This window comes from Apus apus, chromosome 7, assembly GCF_020740795.1.
Source record: "Apus apus isolate bApuApu2 chromosome 7, bApuApu2.pri.cur, whole genome shotgun sequence".
Lineage (NCBI taxonomy): Eukaryota > Metazoa > Chordata > Aves > Apodiformes > Apodidae > Apus > Apus apus.
The window spans coordinates 9,775,187-9,793,050 of NC_067288.1; the positions used below are offsets into that span (position 1 = coordinate 9,775,187).

At 35.3% G+C, this 17,864-nt stretch overlaps 1 protein-coding gene across 4 annotated transcripts in view; it reads left to right on the forward strand.

The window, feature by feature from the left end:
• The window catches only part of CAMSAP2 (calmodulin regulated spectrin associated protein family member 2), a 79,242-nt gene extending 61,658 nt beyond the window's left edge, over positions 1-17,584 (forward strand). For 2 of the 4 annotated variants that reach the window (XM_051625018.1, XM_051625020.1), the window contains 10 exons: positions 733-826; positions 3,212-3,282; positions 3,800-3,869; positions 4,626-6,831; positions 7,958-8,094; positions 8,652-8,872; positions 9,901-10,000; positions 12,005-12,120; positions 13,361-13,479; positions 14,279-17,584. In XM_051625018.1, the coding sequence (XP_051480978.1) occupies positions 733-826; positions 3,212-3,282; positions 3,800-3,869; positions 4,626-6,831; positions 7,958-8,094; positions 8,652-8,872; positions 9,901-10,000; positions 12,005-12,120; positions 13,361-13,479; positions 14,279-14,584 (3,440 nt within the window). In that variant the 3' untranslated portion in view covers positions 14,585-17,584. The remainder of the gene's footprint in view (positions 1-732; positions 827-3,211; positions 3,283-3,799; positions 3,870-4,625; positions 6,832-7,957; positions 8,095-8,651; positions 8,873-9,900; positions 10,001-12,004; positions 12,121-13,360; positions 13,480-14,278) is intronic. The other 2 variants (XM_051625019.1, XM_051625021.1) reach the window with 1 other exon arrangement.
• The last annotated feature ends 280 nt before the right edge of the window (positions 17,585-17,864 follow it).

Below are 17,864 nucleotides of genomic sequence, written 5' to 3' on the forward strand. Positions count from 1 at the left end.
GAGCCAAGAATACAATTCATCTGGAAGAGCTTGTATTGCACAGAGAAGGTACCAAGAGAAAGAAACAGAAATATAACTCTGGGAAAAGTGAACAGATAGTTTATTTTAATTTTTGCATGTTGTGCCTAGGTTCAGTCTTCAATCAGTAAATTGTCAAATTTGAAAATCCACCTGCCAGGTATATCTTGAGATATGTTAGTGAATCCAGAGTCACAGTAACTTAAAGATTCATCCAGTAGTGCTGTAATTGTTTCTCTAAGAGCTAGGGAAGAGATTTTCATTGTGTGGCCTTTATACCTTTTTTCATTTATACACTTTATAACAAATACAAATCTGATTTATAATTTTAAATATTGCTAACTAATTTAGGATATGACCAAAATACTATTTTCTAGCTGAAAAATCATTCTGACGATTTGAGGTTATTGATTTTTGCTGAAAAGATTGCTTGCTTTTAATTTTGTGGCTCTTTTTCAGTTTTTTTCTTTATGGTTTCCTCACTTGCTTTTTCTAGTAATTGTTGTCATTCTCCATTTCCTTAATGTCAATATGGGAGCTTTGGAGGAGGTAAAGCTGAAAGGAAGTTACTGCATTTTACCCTAAATAATGGAACTAATGAAATTCTTTCAAGTTTTTGAAATCATTACTTCAGATTATTTCAGACAGCTTTTCTACTATGGATTTTAACTGAATACTAAGCTATGGTAACTAGAATTTTGTTCTTTCTGGCAGCTGAACCTGCAAAAGATGCAGCTTCTGCTCACAGCTTGAATGCTAACAGAAGAAATTATGTGGATGGCCCATCTGGTTCTGATTTTGTAGCCAGGTAATAATGTCAGAGAATCACTAGTACTGTTTCACAGTCTTCTCCTTTCTATTAAAAATTAAAAGCAAATTTTCATGTCATTTTGTTGCCTTTTTGCAGTGCTCAAGGATTGAGTTACCAAATAAAATCTGTAGAATTTTGTGGAAGACCCCATAGTTCAGCTATTTCCTCCACTTCCCAGTTGCATAGCAGACAACCTGTTCATATTGTGCAGGTCATGTTTGCCACTGATGGCTTGCTGGCTTCTGAAACAGCCCTTACCCTCCAGCAGAGAAGTGTTAGGGGGTCTCCTCATTCCCTTCAGTTCCATGTGGAGCTGCTGAAGCCATTAGCCATACATTCATCCCTAGTCTGACAAATTCTGTCAGTGACATAGTGTCTGTTTCATCCAAATAAATTTGCCTTTTCTCTAAACATGTAGATTTTGTTTGTGCAGATGGTTTTGGCCTCTAAACTGAAGCGGACTGATTAGATGTTTTATGATAAGCATCTGACTTCAATTCATAACCACTTACAAAAGCCTTTACAATTCTTAGTGCCATTACTATTCCAAATTTAACCCATAAGTCTCGTAAGTTGACCCCAGTGTATTTTGTAATAATGCTCATGTCTCTGGAGACATGTTCAGAGGTAAAGTAAAAATAATGGTGAACCCTTATGGGTGGTGGATTGCATATTGTCCTAGCTCTTGTCTCTGCAAGTGATGAATGTGTTAGAGTATTATGAGAGCAATCCATGGGTAATAGAGAAAGCTGTGTCTTTCCTCGGACACCCATGTACTTCATCCAACTTGATGATAGTTCACTGCATTGTAGGACAAAGGAAGGGCCCAAGAATTTATCTCAGATGGTAGGAATGTGCAGGTCCACTAGCAGAACAGACCTGACTGCCAGATGTTATGGTCCTGGCCTTCTTGCACTAATTGCATGTTACTGCCGCTTGAGTGTTAGACGTTGTCTTTTCAGCGTACAAAGACCAAAAAAAATAACCCAGTTGGAAAAAGTGAGTGTTTTTCTGCTGGCTTCACTTAGGGAAATGAGTCAGAGGTTTGGATGGAGAGCCAGTCCAGTGCAGAGGAGAGAGTGGGACTGTGGCAGCAAGCAGTTATGATGTCTGAGGTTGCCATGGAACCACAGTCATGGTGCCAAAGTCAGTGTTTTATTGAGGAAAAATTAATTGTAGAGATTTTCTTTGTGGTAGCAAATTTTCACAGACTGCAGGATGAAATTTTGAATACATGGGGTTTTTTTAAGATGACTTACAGACATAATGATTTAAAAATTTTCACAGAAATCTCAAATGCTATTTAAAACAGAGATGCCATGTAGCTAGTGTGTAGTGCTATTAATACAAAAATCAGGAATGTCAGAGAACCTATTTTGAATAATTTTATATATATTTATGAAATATGTTTTTGGAGATTGTAAAACAACAGTATTTTTCTTCGGCTGACCTGAATATTTCCATAAATGTTATTTAGAAACTATAAAAGCCCTAAACAAATATTTTTAAAATTACTGGTTGAAAAGGGCAGATTGGGAGTGTGCTTTTCAACTCAGGTACAAAATTCAAAACATGAAAGGATTTAATCCAGCACATTTTTGAAGTCTGCCTTCTTTAGAGATGTTTTACATACAAGTACATCCATCTTTGTGTATGTGTCTTTATACTGATCCTGAAGAAGCACCTTGATCACAACACTGAATTATGTGAATCCTATTCTGGATTAACACAGCTAATCTATTACAGCCTTTCTCTATGAACAAAAAAAAAAAGAAGTATCTATTGTCAGTAGAAACAGAGAAAATCTTTGTAATTACTTGTTTAGTAGTGAATATCTTATTTGCATTTATAAAGTTGTGTCTGTCACAAAATCTCCTTTATACACTTTTAGTGCATATTGCAGTCCAGACTCAAAGTAGATGTTTCAGACTAAACAACTGAAAAGAGACTTGCATGAAAAGTGGGTGATATTATCTGCAGTCACTCAGTTTTGAGGCTAGCAGGAACTGGCTCATTTTGTTAATATTGATGTTTGGGGTTTTTGCTAAATCAAACCTAAAAATGAGAACCTTCTAATAATGACATTTACATGAAATAAATCAGGAGACAAGTATGTTAACCAAACACTGCTATGTGGCCATTTATGTAGGAGAAATACATTTTTTACTTTTTGTGTCTATCTGCAATAGGTCTAATTAAAGGTAATAATGATGTTCTCTACTTAATAAATTAGTGTTTCAAGAGAAGAATTATACTCCACATTCCTCCCTGTCACAAAAAATAAATCTGTTTTTGTGTTGGCCCAAGGCACAAAGTCTGGTTGTCCTTTTGTTATGTGGCTTTTGGTGTATTTCTTATAAGTTAATGTCTCTTGCTTTATAGATTGGAGAGTCCAACTTATAAACCATCTCACCAACTGCATACACCCCAGCAGCCTTATTCATCTGTTCCAGGTAACAATTTACAAATGGGCGGAAGAGGCAATGAGACAGGGTTGCTTCTGACTAAATTGCTATCCTGCTTATATTTATTCAAACATTATTTATGCAGAAATTACTGGGAGAGCTTTACATGAAAGGCTAATGGATGAGTTCTGTAATTTATAAAATCTACAAATGAGAAGTCTGTGTTTGTACCTCTTACGTTGTGGATTTTATTTTTTTTATTTGACTTCTGCTTTGATTATATGGAATATGGCTTTCAAAAAGTATTTGTAGTATTTGTATATGTTAATAGTATTTTTAGCTTATTTTACTTAATAGGAAATTCTTTGAGGGATGAGGGCTATAATGTATATTCAGGATGAACTTGACTGAGTTGCTCTACTTTGTATGCTTAATATAAAAACAGTATTATTACCATTACAGTGTTCTAGGCAGTGAAGCAAAATAATTTGTTAAAGTAACAGCAGACCATGTTAAAATCACTTCTCATAGCAGTTAACTTGGGTTCTATTTTAATTTCACTTAGGAGTCATCCGAAGGTCCACATCAATGTCTTACGTAGATGGTTATGTAGGGACCTGGCCCAAAGAAAAAAGGTAAGTAGTCTTACAATAGGAGTTGGTTAAAAAATTATTATGTATTGGTCTTAAATAGTAAAAAATGCTCCATTGTAGTTTGGATTTTCAGAATCCCATAATCAGAGCCCTTATAAGTGACTTGCAAAAGTAGAAAAAGAAAGATAAATCTGTATCACAGATTAAGAACTCAGTAATAGGAAGCAAACTTCAGAAATCCATTTTTTACATTAAAATGAGGTATATTTGAGATACTTGAATTGTTGGCATTAAGCAGGTTTACATTTACTCATGCAATCAACAGTTGTAAGAGTCATGTGGCCAATGAGCTCAGTAGTACTTAAACTTGTATTATTTTGTGGATAGTAAGAACAATCAAGCTTAATGTTTTGTTTTTCACTTAAAGTAGTCATAAGCCCTTAATCTGTAGGGTGTAAACTGAAATAAAAGTGGTGGGCTATTCAGTAAGTAAAATTGTGTATCTTTTCACACCTTCCTCCTGATCTCCTATGGCAATTCCTATATTCCTGAAGTGCAAAGTTAAAGTCCTGAAGTTCAAAACTAATAAAAAGCATTGGCTATTTCTAAAGAAAATGTTATGTTCTATTTTATGTGCATTTTTATGTATTATGTTTGCATACGAAGCTAGGAAAATACAGTACTCTTAACAGTGCCTTTAATAGTACAGTCTTAATATAATCTTAAAACAGAATGTCAATATTTCATTATTATTATTAATGATTGCTCAGTTACCAACTTTATTTTTATCTCTATTAGGTCATCATTACATGGAGTTTCATTTGACATTTCTTTTGACAAAGAAAAAAGCATTCCTGTAACTACTCCAAACAAAGGCATTACCAGATCTGTGAGCAATGAAGGCCTTACACTAAGTGTCAACCGTGTGCCGAAACATAGCAGGAAGAATCTGTCCTTCAAACCAGTAAATGGAGAAGAGGAAAATGAAAATATTGAAGAAGAAAAGGACGTGATAGCTCATAAAGACACAAAGGCCAATCAGTCTCTTAACACAAATCAAAGAAATGCCAACGAGAGCTACAGGTTTCCAAATGGAGCTCTGCAAAACAGGGCAGTTTTGGATGATTTTGGCAATCAGATTGCAACACCAAGCATTGAAGAGGCTTTGCAGATAATTCATGACACTGAAAAATCTCCCAGAGTTATCCAACCAGACCAAGTTACAAATGGGTTCTTTCTTCACAATCAGGAAATGAGCATCTTGAATTCAAACATTAAACCAAATCAGTCCACCCCTGATATAATTACAGACACAAAAGGTGCTTTGAGTCCTGTGACTGACAATACAGAAGTAGATACTGGAATACATGTCCCTTCAGAAGATATTCCAGAGACTATGGATGAGGATTCTTCTTTGAGAGATTATACTGTAAGCATGGACTCTGACATGGAAGAACCATCTAAATTTCTCCAGGATTATGACATCCGAGCTAGCAATCACAGAGATCAGTTAAGTCCCTGTCCCAGCTCAGTAAGTACTAAATCACAGGCAGGCAGCAGTGCTTCTTCAAGTTCAGGGGTTAAAATGACTAGCTTTGCAGAGCAGAAATTCAGGAAGCTGAATCACACAGATAGCAGAAGCAGTGGAAGCAGTTCTCAGAAAACCACACCAGAAGGTTCTGAGCTGAACATCCCTCATGTGGTTGCTTGGACTCATATTCCTGAGGAGACATCTGTTCCTCAAGGAAGAGACACTACACAGTTACTGGCTTCTGAAATGGTGCATCTTAGGATGAAGCTAGAGGAAAAGAGGCGAGCCATTGAAGCACAGAAGAAGAAAGTTGAAGCTGCGTTCACAAAGCAGCGGCAGAAAATGGGAAGAACAGCATTTCTTAATGTTGTTAAAAAGAAAGGTGATGGAGTATCACCCCTCCGAGAAGAAGCAGCAGGAGCTGAAGATGAGAAGGTATTCACTGACAGTAATCGTTTGAAAGAAAAAGAAGCTCAAAAATCAGATGAACAAACAAGTAAGTCTTCAGAATCAATAAAAGAAAACCCTGAAAATTCTCATAGCAAATGGTTAAAGTCTTCTGCTACTCCTACAGATGCTGAAAAGCAATGGAATTTAGCAAGCCCCTCGGAAGAAAATCTTAATGAAGGAGATATCTTAGAATATACAAAATCTATTGAAAAACTAAATTCTTCCCTACACTTTCTACAACAAGAAATGCAACGTCTGTCTCTTCAACAGGAGATGTTGATGCAAATGAGAGAGCAGCAGGCTTGGGTTATTTCTCCTCCTCAGCCTTCTCCTCAGAAGCAAATTCGGGACTTTAAGTCTTCCTCAAGACAAATGGGAACTCCATCTCCTGTTGCACCTTTCTCACAGGAATCTCCTCGCTCTACTCATCAATCTCCACAGTCTTCCAACAGGAAGAGTGCCTCTTTTCACATTAAAATGCAAAGGACTCCTAGGCCAAATGAACTGAAAATAACACCTCTAAATCGTACCTTGACTGCCCCACGGTCTGTGGATAGTCTTCCTCGTTTGAGGAGATTTTCTCCAAGTCAGGTTCCCATTCAGACTAGATCATTTGTTTGCTTTGGAGATGATGGTGAGCATATAGGTGAACCACAGGTAAGGGGAAATCTTTTGAAGGAAGTCAAGCCTACAGAAGAAGTAGCAAAAGAAGAAGGACCAAAATTGCCCAAACAGTGTGAACAGAAGTTGGAGGAAAAGGAGATTAAGCCTATTGAATCAAATGTTTCTGAAGTATTATCGCAGCCTATCACAGAAACTGTCTGTCTCACCCCAAATGAAGATCAGCTAAGCCAACCAATTTTACCAACATCAGCTCCCAAAACAGCTAGCTTAATTGAAGTTTCTCTGTCAGACTTGAAGCCACCAGAAAAAAATGAAGTATCTGTTGAGAAATATGAAGGTGAGAGTGATAGAGAACAACTTGAGGATGACCAGAAAGTGTGTTGTGGATTCTTTTTTAAGGTAAGAAAAGCAGTGGATGTGTATGTCTGCTATTAGCTTCCTTTGAAAGGGAAATTCTGTAATTCCGATACAGATTTCAGTAGTGACTGAAAGTGACTTTCAAGTCAGAGCAGATAGTTCTGCAACTCTTAATGTGCAAGCATATGTTTTGTATTTGATTATTAATTTGGCATCAGAGGAGTGGTAAGATTCTACCATACTGTAATTCTGAGTGTGCTAGAGTATCCCTTTCCATTCATAGCTGTGGCAGAATACTTGGGGTTTTTGGTGAGGAAGATGCATGCTGAATGTACGTTTATTTTTAATTTAAGCTTTGGTGACCTTAATGAAGCATGCATGCATCTCACTTGCACTTCCCTATCCCACCCCTAAATTTAACTAAAAGTTTTTGAAGTACATAACAGTTTACATTTTTTTTTTAAGTGTTGAATTTCTCTGAGTTGCACTTTAGAGAGCCTTTTTCCATCTCTTGGCTGGCTAAGGAGTATAGTCTTCCAAGACTCCCTTTTGAAGTTGAGATTTGGGAGGATTCCCTGTTTGTCTTATTAAAGACTAATATTCAGACAGACTTTTTAACTATAATGTACCTTGTAAGAGAGTCGTCTAGACACTGGAAGCCATCACGATTTTGAATTTCCATTTTGGAATACCCTAAAATCTTGTACCACGTATCCGAGATGTGCCTTTCTGGTCTGGAAACATTGCTCAGTTCTAACAAAATATCTGGCTCAATCAGCAGAAGTTACTTCTACATGCTGCGTAGTTACTGCTCTTTGTGATAAATTACCTTCATCTCCATGCACGTAGGATCTTCCAAAGCTGAATTCAGGAGTTTATGCAGTGTGGGATCTGACTCCACACTGCAATATTTCGCTTAGCAAGTTTCCCCATATCAGTGTTGAATTTTATGTTTGACTTAGAAGAAAAAATTCCTTTATGAGAAGTTTTTTGTAGTCTTAAAAAAAATCTTTTAAAATAAACTTACTTCAAGTATTGCAAAAGTATGTTAGAGTATTGCAACCCAGTTTACAGAATTAAGTGTGTAATGACTTGGCAAAAATAATTTGCTGAATTTAGAGATCTTAATATTTTTGGGTCCTTTTCCTTCAAATACTGTTGCTGCTAGGATGATCAAAAGGCAGAAAATGATATGGCAATGAAACGAGCAGCATTATTGGAGAAGCGTTTGAGAAGGGAAAGAGAGACTCTGCTTCGAAAGCAGCAGCTGGAAGCAGAACTAGAACATAAGAAGGAAGAGACAAGGTAAAACTACATGTCCTGATGCAAGTGATCAGTAACAGTGAATGTAAAAATATCTGATTTAGATAAAAATGGAACTTTCACGTCAAAAAGTTGCATCTTAATATCCTGGATATTTAATCCTAGAGTTAGATGCACTGACAAGCCCAGCTGAAGACACATGCCAGCTGGTCCTGCAAAATCAGCAAGTGGCATCAGTTTGTAGCTCAGGCTGGACAGACGAAGCCTACTGGCCTGAGAGAAGCTCCTCAGAGCACTGCCCTGACCTGCACTTTCTATTTTAAGGGAGAGCACATCACTTGGGGCTTCTTTCTGCACAAATGCACACTGCTCACTCAATTACAGCAGTAAAGCTAATAAACATGGTTTTGATTTTACTAGTAACAGCATCCCAAAAAGTTTAACTGTCTGAAAATGTTAAAAAGAAAAAAGTTCCTCTTATTAATGTGTGAGAATTTTCAGGTTAAAAAATCTGATACCTGCATTGTCCTCACTGTGCTAGGTAAAAACTGTTAATTTGGAGAGTTTCCACTGCTAAATGTATTTGATAACTTGTTTAGACGCAAGACAGAAGAAGAACGTCAGAAGAAAGAGGATGAACGAGCACGGCGGGAATTTATTAAGCAGGAATATATGAGAAGGAAACAACTAAAGCTTATGGAAGACATGGATACTGTCATAAAGCCACGTTCCCTCTCAATCAAACAAAAAAAGCCACGTCCAAAATCTATTCACAGAGATCATATTGAATCGCCTAAGACTCCAATCAAAGGTCCACCAGGTAACAAATGTTCTTGAGGAGAGAGTCTGTTCATGATAGAACACCAGCTTGGTTTTTGGTACTAACAAGCACGTGCATTTATTCGTGTCTTGTGCTAAATTGAAGCAGCATGTGACCAAACTGGAAAGCAAAATTTGCTTAACTGAAGTGAAAAGATGAATGCCACCTACCTGCTATGCATGCATACATATATCAACAAACAAAAAAAGTTAACTGTATGAAAACCCAGTGGAAGCAACAGTGTGTTGCAAGTTTAATACAGACCCATGTATTCTTTGTCAATCTCTTCTTGCACCTGTAGAGCTAAAATGAGTAAAAGTTGAGAGATAAGAGATCAATAAATAAAATTGAGATTATTAATACTTAAACTCCTGCTTAATACAGACAAAATTAAAATGAAAAGTTACTGTTCTATATCTTGGAGGTTTTTTCTATTTTTCTTGTTTACCTACTGCATGTGTAATTATGAACATAGCAACACTAATGATGTGGGAAAATTAAGCATTCTTTTAGGTATCACATAATTGCAGTAATGATTGGAAGAAGTGTTGCCACTTTACAATTAGAAAAAAGCAACTAGGCTGCTCTGTGATCATTTTTGTTACAACAGAGTATAGCCTTGTTATTCTGCTGCATTTTGTGTAGCTGCTTCCCTCCATCTTTCAGTGTAAAGTATTCCTGTAACACCTTCTAAGAATCCATCCCAAGCTTTAAATTAAGTCTCTTTAAGCTCTGTTTCATGAGAACTTATTAACTTCAATGGCATTCTTTGATTTGCATAGTGCCAATATTCCCATGTCCATGCTTCACAGTAATGCTTAGTCTGAGACCATCCCAGGTGGCTGTAAATGCTTGGGTGTCAGCAAGCATTTAGATGAAGTGCACCCCCTATGCAAGTACATCATACATGGGTGTAAGAGTCTTTTACAGAAAAGCTCTTACTGACTTTCTGATGCTGGTGTTGGGTCTAATGAACAGACTCATACTACTTGCATAGGTTTATAAGCCTTAACTTTGTTTTTATCCAGGTTCACAGCTTTATCGTGTTTTTTCAGTATCTAGTCTTTCATTGGCATCGCTGAATACAGGGGACAATGAGAGTGTGCAGTCAGGCAAGAGAACACCAAGGTAAAGCTAAAACAAGAGTTTCATTTATTATAATTTTATAATCAATTATGTAAAACTTGCATGAATTTTCAAAAGGTCGTATATATGTTGTGTACTCCAAGAGCAGGTATGCTTTCCTGACTTGAGACATGGGTTGTTTCCACTTGTCAGGCATTAGAGCAGCAAGCCATGATCATTTGTTTCGCAAATTCTATCAAGTAAACCAGTTGGGCAGCCATAAATGAGGTCAAAACAAAATGCTGTTTACACAGCCTCTTTAAGTTGCTTGCTTGTATTTAAGTCTTAACTTGTGGGTATTTTATTAAACCTGTATGCTACATGTAGCTACATAGCTTCTTTCTTTTTTTAATATAGAAGTTTCTTTTCTGTTTTTATTTCTCTTTAGAAGTCATACCAGGGAAGTGTTAACTGTTCACTAGAACTTCGGACTTTTCCAAACACCTGAATGTATTTTGTATTAAAAAACACCTAACAATGAAATTAAAGGTTATAAAAATAACAGAAAATTCATTTTATGTACAAAATCTGTATTATAATTCTGAGGAAAATTATTTCTGTGTAGCTACTTAATTATATTCAGCTAAATACTACTTTTAAATAGATAAGAAATAAGGAAGAAAGACAAACTAGGAAGAAGGGTTTGATAAGGAGCACTGCATGTAACAATATCATGTCATGTTTTCATGACCACTATGCATCACTCACTCATCAACTCTTGACATGTCTCCAGCTGGTTTCAGTTGACTTTCCAGTTACCCTGATGTCTTGAGAACTGACTTACTGGTTATTACATAAGGAATTTTAGTGAAATTATCCAAGTATCCTAACATCTCTTGTTATCTTTTAAAAACTGATCAGTTCTAATTGAGAGGGGGATTTCTTCCAGCTATTTTAGCTATTAGAAAAGGTTTCATGTAGCTTATCCACACAGACTTTAAAGGAGATGACCCCTATCTGTGTAGTTTTAATTGTACAGCACTTGTGATGAACAGTACATCTTCCTCTAGTTTTGTATTTGATTTAGAGCCTTAAGAGGTTTAAAATATGATAAAATTCTGTGCAAACTGCTGAAAGCAACAGAGTTGAAAGAATTTCAGTATCCTTCCAGACCCATACTTTCACCTCTTCTTCGTGTCAGATTTGTCTTTTGATGATCACACTGAGTGAGTTTTAGTGGTACCTCTGAGATCTCCTTCATGCCAGTGCTAATCACCAAAGCTGTAGAATATATTATAAATTTAATTTTAATCTACTGATGATTTTGCTAGATGTTAGCATGTAGATAAATGCTATTATAAAACCTTCTTTTTCCTTCTTTTGTTAGTAGAAAAGCTTTCATTTCAAGCTGAAAATTTGACTGGCTTTTGCAGTAGCCACAATCAAAAAAACTTTAAATATCTTGTAATAATTTAAGAAAATACTACAATCTTGCTTAGACCTTTAAGTGCAAAGCTATTCATGATTGGCTACTGACACAGCCTGAAGAATTACAGTGCCAGAAGTTACAGCTTGTGAAAAAGATGAGAAAGGAAATTGGTTTGCTGTCCTAAATACAGCAGTTTTCACTGCCAATTGTTGTAATAAGTATAAATTAACTAAATTTTTACATCACATTCATCATTCTATCAGGAACTGGATTATTTGCTACATGATGTGTCAATGTTTTGCTAGTACCAATGTAAAAGTAACTGAATTTCCACTTAGTAGTAATGTTCCACAGCCTAGAATATCTGTTAGGTTTCTGTCCCTCAGATGTAGCTCAAAAACTTACTAGCACCAACCTCACTTAAATACTAGCTTCTTGCATCACTCAAAGTAATTTGTCCAGAACATGAACTCAGTTATCCATTAATTTCTACTGTAAATATCATACACTCAGTTTCATAGTCTACAATTTAAATCCTTGTGTTCTACCTTAATATAGTTTGCCTTCCTTTCATATAAGAAAGCTTCTTTGCTGAACATCGTAATTTTTTTAAAATAGATTTTTAAATTAATGTCTAGGTCTGAGTCTGTGGAAGGATTCTTATCTCCAAGTCGCTGTGGTAGTCGTAACGGAGAAAAAGATTGGGAAAATGCATCTACAACCTCTTCAGTTGCCTCTGCTACAGAGTACACAGGTTAGTGGCCACAATGCTCAGAAACCTGGCTATTAGTGGTTCTGTGCAGGAAAAGTTTTTAGTTCTTTGCTGCTTATTAAAAACTTTACAACCTGATATCTAATTCTTTATTATGTAGTAAGTCTTCATACATTTTCTCCTAATATACAGCACGTGATATTGCAAAGACCTTGCATCATCAGGATTATAAAAGCTCCATTTTTGCCCACCTATTAACACTTTGTTTGATAAAGACTAAAATAACATTAGGTGTTTTCAATAAACTTATAGCAAGATCAGATTTGATTGATGGGGCTGCATAGCTCTCTCTGTGCTGGCAAATGTTGGTTTTGAAAATAATCTCTTCTCCATTCTGCTAAAATGACTACAGTCTGGAAAGGCATAGTGTTCATTCTGAAAATGGAGAGTACTTACCTGCTTCTAAACCATGAAACCTCAGTCAGTTTGTCCCACGTGAATGTCAAATTAAATTACAAGAGGGATAGTGAGACTTTGCCTGGGTGGTCTTGCTCAGTTTTCTCCTGAAGACCCATAGTGCTGAAGATCATCTTTTAATTATTCTTATGTAAAGCTTATTTTTAAATGAAGGAATGCACAGTTCCTGGGAATGGAACAGAAGGCTTTTTTTTCACGTGGTTTAGTATCTTTACTGTCAGTCAGATTTCACACAGCTTTTTTTGTGTTGATTCTAGCCTTTTTTCCCAAGGCATAGACAAACTGAGATACAATCTTAAATTTAATTGGCAATTGCTTGTATATTATGTTCCTTTCTAAGACCTGGAATTGGTATTTACATGTTGTTTTTTTCAAATGGTCTTGATAGAAGTATGCATATATTTCAGAAATTAAAACAGAGGAGACATGGCATCAGCTTCATTTTTATACCTCTCACCCTTGAAATCACAGGGTATAGATGAAGAAAAAGAAATAATTTTCTCCCTCATAGATGACTGAAATTTTAGTTTAAAAATACAAAACGTTTTGTTGTTCATAGAAAAGGTCCTCTGAGAGAAAATATATTTACCAAGAGTGCCAATAATAATTATTTAATAATGAAAGACACATTTGTAAGCTAATTCAGTAACATTTTACTTGTTTGTGAAACTTGTGGTCTCTAGCCTAATTCTCTTTTACTCCTGATTTGTATTTTTATGCATACCAGAAGTGCTTCACAATGTTTAATGTAACTATTTCTTGGCTTATTGATTAACTTAGCTGAGTTGTCATTCCTCCTCCATAGGACCAAAGCTCTTCAAAGAACCCAGTGCTAAATCCAATAAGTATATAATTCAGAATGCATTGGCACATTGCTGCTTGGCTGGAAAAGTAAATGAAGGTCAAAAGAAAAAGATACTGGAGGTAAGTATATTTATCCCCTAAAAGTATAAACATCTAAGTCAAACCATGCTGCCTTCTCTGTCTTTTTTGTTGCTTTTTGGAAATAACAAGTGAGAAATCAAGGCAGCCTCTTTCAGTTCAAGTAACTGGGAGTGTAATAACCTCCAAAAATCCCAGGAAAGAACAGTTGTAAGAAGGTCATGCTTAACTCTAGGTTGCAGCTTATGGCACTTGGTAGAAGCTGTATGTGTTCAAGGCTTAAGTCCTGTAGAAGTCGTGTTGGGTGGAATAGGAATCTGAAGATTTCAGCTAATAAAGAACTTTTGCTAAATGCACTTGAATTGACTTTATGGTTTGACCAAACTCGAATGGATTTAGGGATGACCAAAACCCCATTTTAGCACTAGAGCATCTTTCAGGCACATCTAGACATATCTAAATTTCCCATTCCCAAATATGCAACTATTAGACCTGCTTGATGTAATGGATCAAAAAAATTTTATTTGGTCTACAAAGTATTTGTTAGGATGTCTGTTACTGAGGTATAGCTAAATGAGTTTATCTGAAATTGTCCAAATAAATAAGGTTTTTCATGAGAAAGACATCTGACTAGCTTAGCAAAATTCAGATCTGTGAATCTTAACAAATTGTAATGATTGAAAAAAAGGTCTTTTAAGTGGGAAGAGTTATACATAAGTTTCAGCTCTGATAGAAAAGAAATTAAAAACTACAATCCAATTAGTCTGAATATTTTCTAATTACAATGCAAAATTCATATTGTGAATTTCTTTCTTTCTTTCTTTCTTTCTTTCTTTTACAGGAAATGGAAAAATCTGATGCCAATAATTTCTTAATCTTGTTCCGGGATTCAGGCTGCCAGTTCAGATCTCTATATACATACTGCCCTGATACTGAAGAAATCAGTAAATTAACAGGAATAGGTCCAAAATCTATCACAAAGAAAATGATAGAGGGACTGTATAAATACAACTCTGACAGGAAGCAGTTTAGCCACATACCTGCTAAAACTTTGTCTGCCAGTGTTGATGCAATTACTATTCACAGCCATTTGTGGCAAACCAAGAGACCAGTAACTCCTAAGAAACTTTTACCCACCAAGGCATAATAGATGGAAAAAAATTTGCTTCAGACAATTATGATAAACTTGCACTTCATCTTTACTGCCTATAGGAAATAGATTTCTAGTTGCCAACAAGACTCTTAGAACTTAAAACTGGACACCAAGTTCTATTATCATATCCAACTGGAATGTAAACACAATGTTTAGGAGTGCAGAAGATTATCACTGAGGTGAATAATTATGATTGATTATGGAAATGTCTGACTTGTGTGGAGATTTGTATGTGCTAATACAATATATAGAGTATATTTGCTCTGTATTTTTATTAGATACACTGAAGCACTGAATGTTCATCTTTAGTGACTCAAACTACATTTTTTTACATCTGTTGCCTTATATGTTTGTATTTGTGCTTGTCTTGAAATATTTTTTCTTCCACTAAAGAAATACTTCTTAATATTCTTAATACCCTTCAAGTTTGCATACTGACTTACTGTAAAGACTAAATAAGAACTTGTATGTCACTGAAGAACAGTGGGTTTGTTCTATGAGATCCTTTTTGTGTGCTGTAATACAATCAAGATTAATTCCCCTGAGTATTTATAATTCTTTTTCAATTAAATAATAGTGATTCGCTTATAGACTAAACAGTAAAGGAAAAACCTTTGAACTGTTTGAAGTTTCCTTCAAATGGATTATTTAACAACTCAGGGTATAGTTAGGTGATGCAATTATTCCTGTTTCAGAAAGTTACCGCCTGAGATGTAATGACTGACCACATGCATGTTCATAATGCCATTAAAATGCAAAGTAAAAAGATTTGGTAGATCTCTAAAACAGTGTAAGCAAATGTGCATTATTTTGCATTGTTCCAGATGAAGAGCGAGCACACAGTCAGGTACAGCTTCTCCAAGGAAGGAATAGGAACTTGTGAAACATTCAGAACTAGGTCCTTGATGTTTGCCTGACAGAACACTAAAAACATTCAGAAGAATCACAGAAGTCACTAGGTCACAGATCTTTCAGATGTCATGTATCTAATTCCCATTGATTTTAAGATCCAGGCCACTGTCTGTTCTTCCTGCCTTCAGATCTACCAGCTCAGACTTGAATAAATTTTCAAGGGAACAGACTTCTGATGAGAATTACCAGTGTGTCATAGTAAGTTGTTTTCTTGACACAATCTAACAGATGATGTCTTGTGACACTTAGAGAGTTTAAATACATATAGCCAAAAATGCCTAAATGACATTTCAATAAATTCATAGTACAACCATTTACAAAAACGCACTCTAGGTATATTTCAGTATTATTTATAAAGGGCTGCATTTTATTTCAAAACAGTGTTTGATTATTTTATGGATCACTATTCTGTTTCAGTGTTTGTTTATCTTATAATTTGCTTTTAACATAGCACTGTTCTGAAAAAAAGAAACAAAAAAAACCAAAAAACAAAAAAACACTACAGACTTGAAGCCTCCCCTAAATCTGTGGCTATTTTGATAATGTACACCAGAGGATTTGTTGGGGGAAAAAAAAATCTCATTCTCAGGAAACGACTTGAATGATTTGTGATTCTGTTCTGTTTCAGTGTTGTGACAACTACATTAACATAAGACAGTATTGTGCTGTAAGTATGTAGTCCATTCTGTTTCATGGGGAGACTAAAACGATGTTCGCGTTTCTCTCATTAAACTGCTTTGAGAGAAACTACTACGATGTGCTCATTTACTCCTATGACAGATGCACAGGAATGAGATGTCATTCAGCAGTTTAGAACAGTACTTTTTTTAAATTATTTTAAGGCCTTAGGCATCAATGCATCTGGGTTATAAACATTTTCTCAAAAATGCTGTCAGTTTTACTGTAATTTATGTTCTTATATTTATGTATATTTGTTAAAATTGTAAAAAAAAAAAAGAAAAAAACACTTTAAAATACATGTTTAATATGTATGTGGCTCAAAACTATTTGTGATTAGCTGATTCCTACTGTTTGCATGTATATCACCAGGATATGTAACTCTTATATTTCAAGTGTATACATATTGTGTATATAGGATATAAATAATATTAAAAAGGGGGAAAGAGGGTTTGCACATTCTGCCTGTTAGACAGTTCCTATGATCACTATTGTAGGAACATCTTGCATAATAATATGAAACTGTGTATAATATACAGTGATCCAAGAAACCAGGAGGTTGGAATTAATTGATACACAAATGGTGAATAACTTCAAATGAAGTTTTATCGTGGGAGGCTTTTAGTTTCTAAAATCTGTACTATAATTTAACTGAAGATTTGCAACACCCTAAAGACACAGAATCAATCTAATCAAAGTGAGCTTAAATAGATGACAGGAATTCTTTGAGTAATTTTCAATGTATCTGAATGTATTATGAAAACTACGTTTGTCAACAGGTTAAGGATTTGTGCAATGTCTAAAAGTAGAATGTGAATAATGCAGTTGAAAATTTCATTGCTCGCAGTATTAAGTTTTACTTAATACAGGAAAAGTAAAGCTAGATGCGCTTTTCCTTTTTAAGCCTGCAAATTTTCTAATTACAGTGGGTCTTTGGTTGGGATCATGTTTAAAAAAGAAAAATAAAATTTAAAAAAAAAAGAAAAAAAAGGAAGCTTTCCATAAAGGCCAGTATTTATCACTGACCTTTTCAGTACACACTGGTGCTTTCATCAGGGGTATTGTTATTGTTGCTATGACTGAATTGCCAAACTCTTGTCTTAGTTTTGGAGCAAAATCTCATATTCTAACAGTCATAATAGCTACTGAATTTTTTTTCTAATGTTAGTATGACTGTTAGTTTTTATTATTTGGCTGTTTAAAGCCAAATTCAGCTATTTAATTATGATTTAATGGGCACTGTTGAAAAATGTACAGTGTATTGTGTGCTTACTTGTCCACTTCTATGGAGCATAGCTTCCATATTTTTTTCAAATGCTGTGCTGTAAAATATTGTCATTGCTACTTCTGTGGTACAGTGTAGTTTTTTCCTTTCATTTAAATAAAAGCATGGCACCAAACAGACATTTTTGTTTTCTTGCTTACATCTAAGTATAAACTGAAATTGTAAAAAGTTCACCTTGACGTTTAAATCTTGTTTCTTCTAGTATTTCAGGAACATAGAAATTGTAGGAAGTATGCATAATTTTTATTTCTCCTTTTGTTCCCCATTGTTTGTCTTACTTTCACGTATAATTTAGCTTTCTGAGGTTATCAGAGGGAGGCTGTTGAAGAATTAGGCTTCTCATTTCATTCTTGGGAACAACATGGTGTTACCCTGTTCTCTTCAGAAGCAAGTGCCACA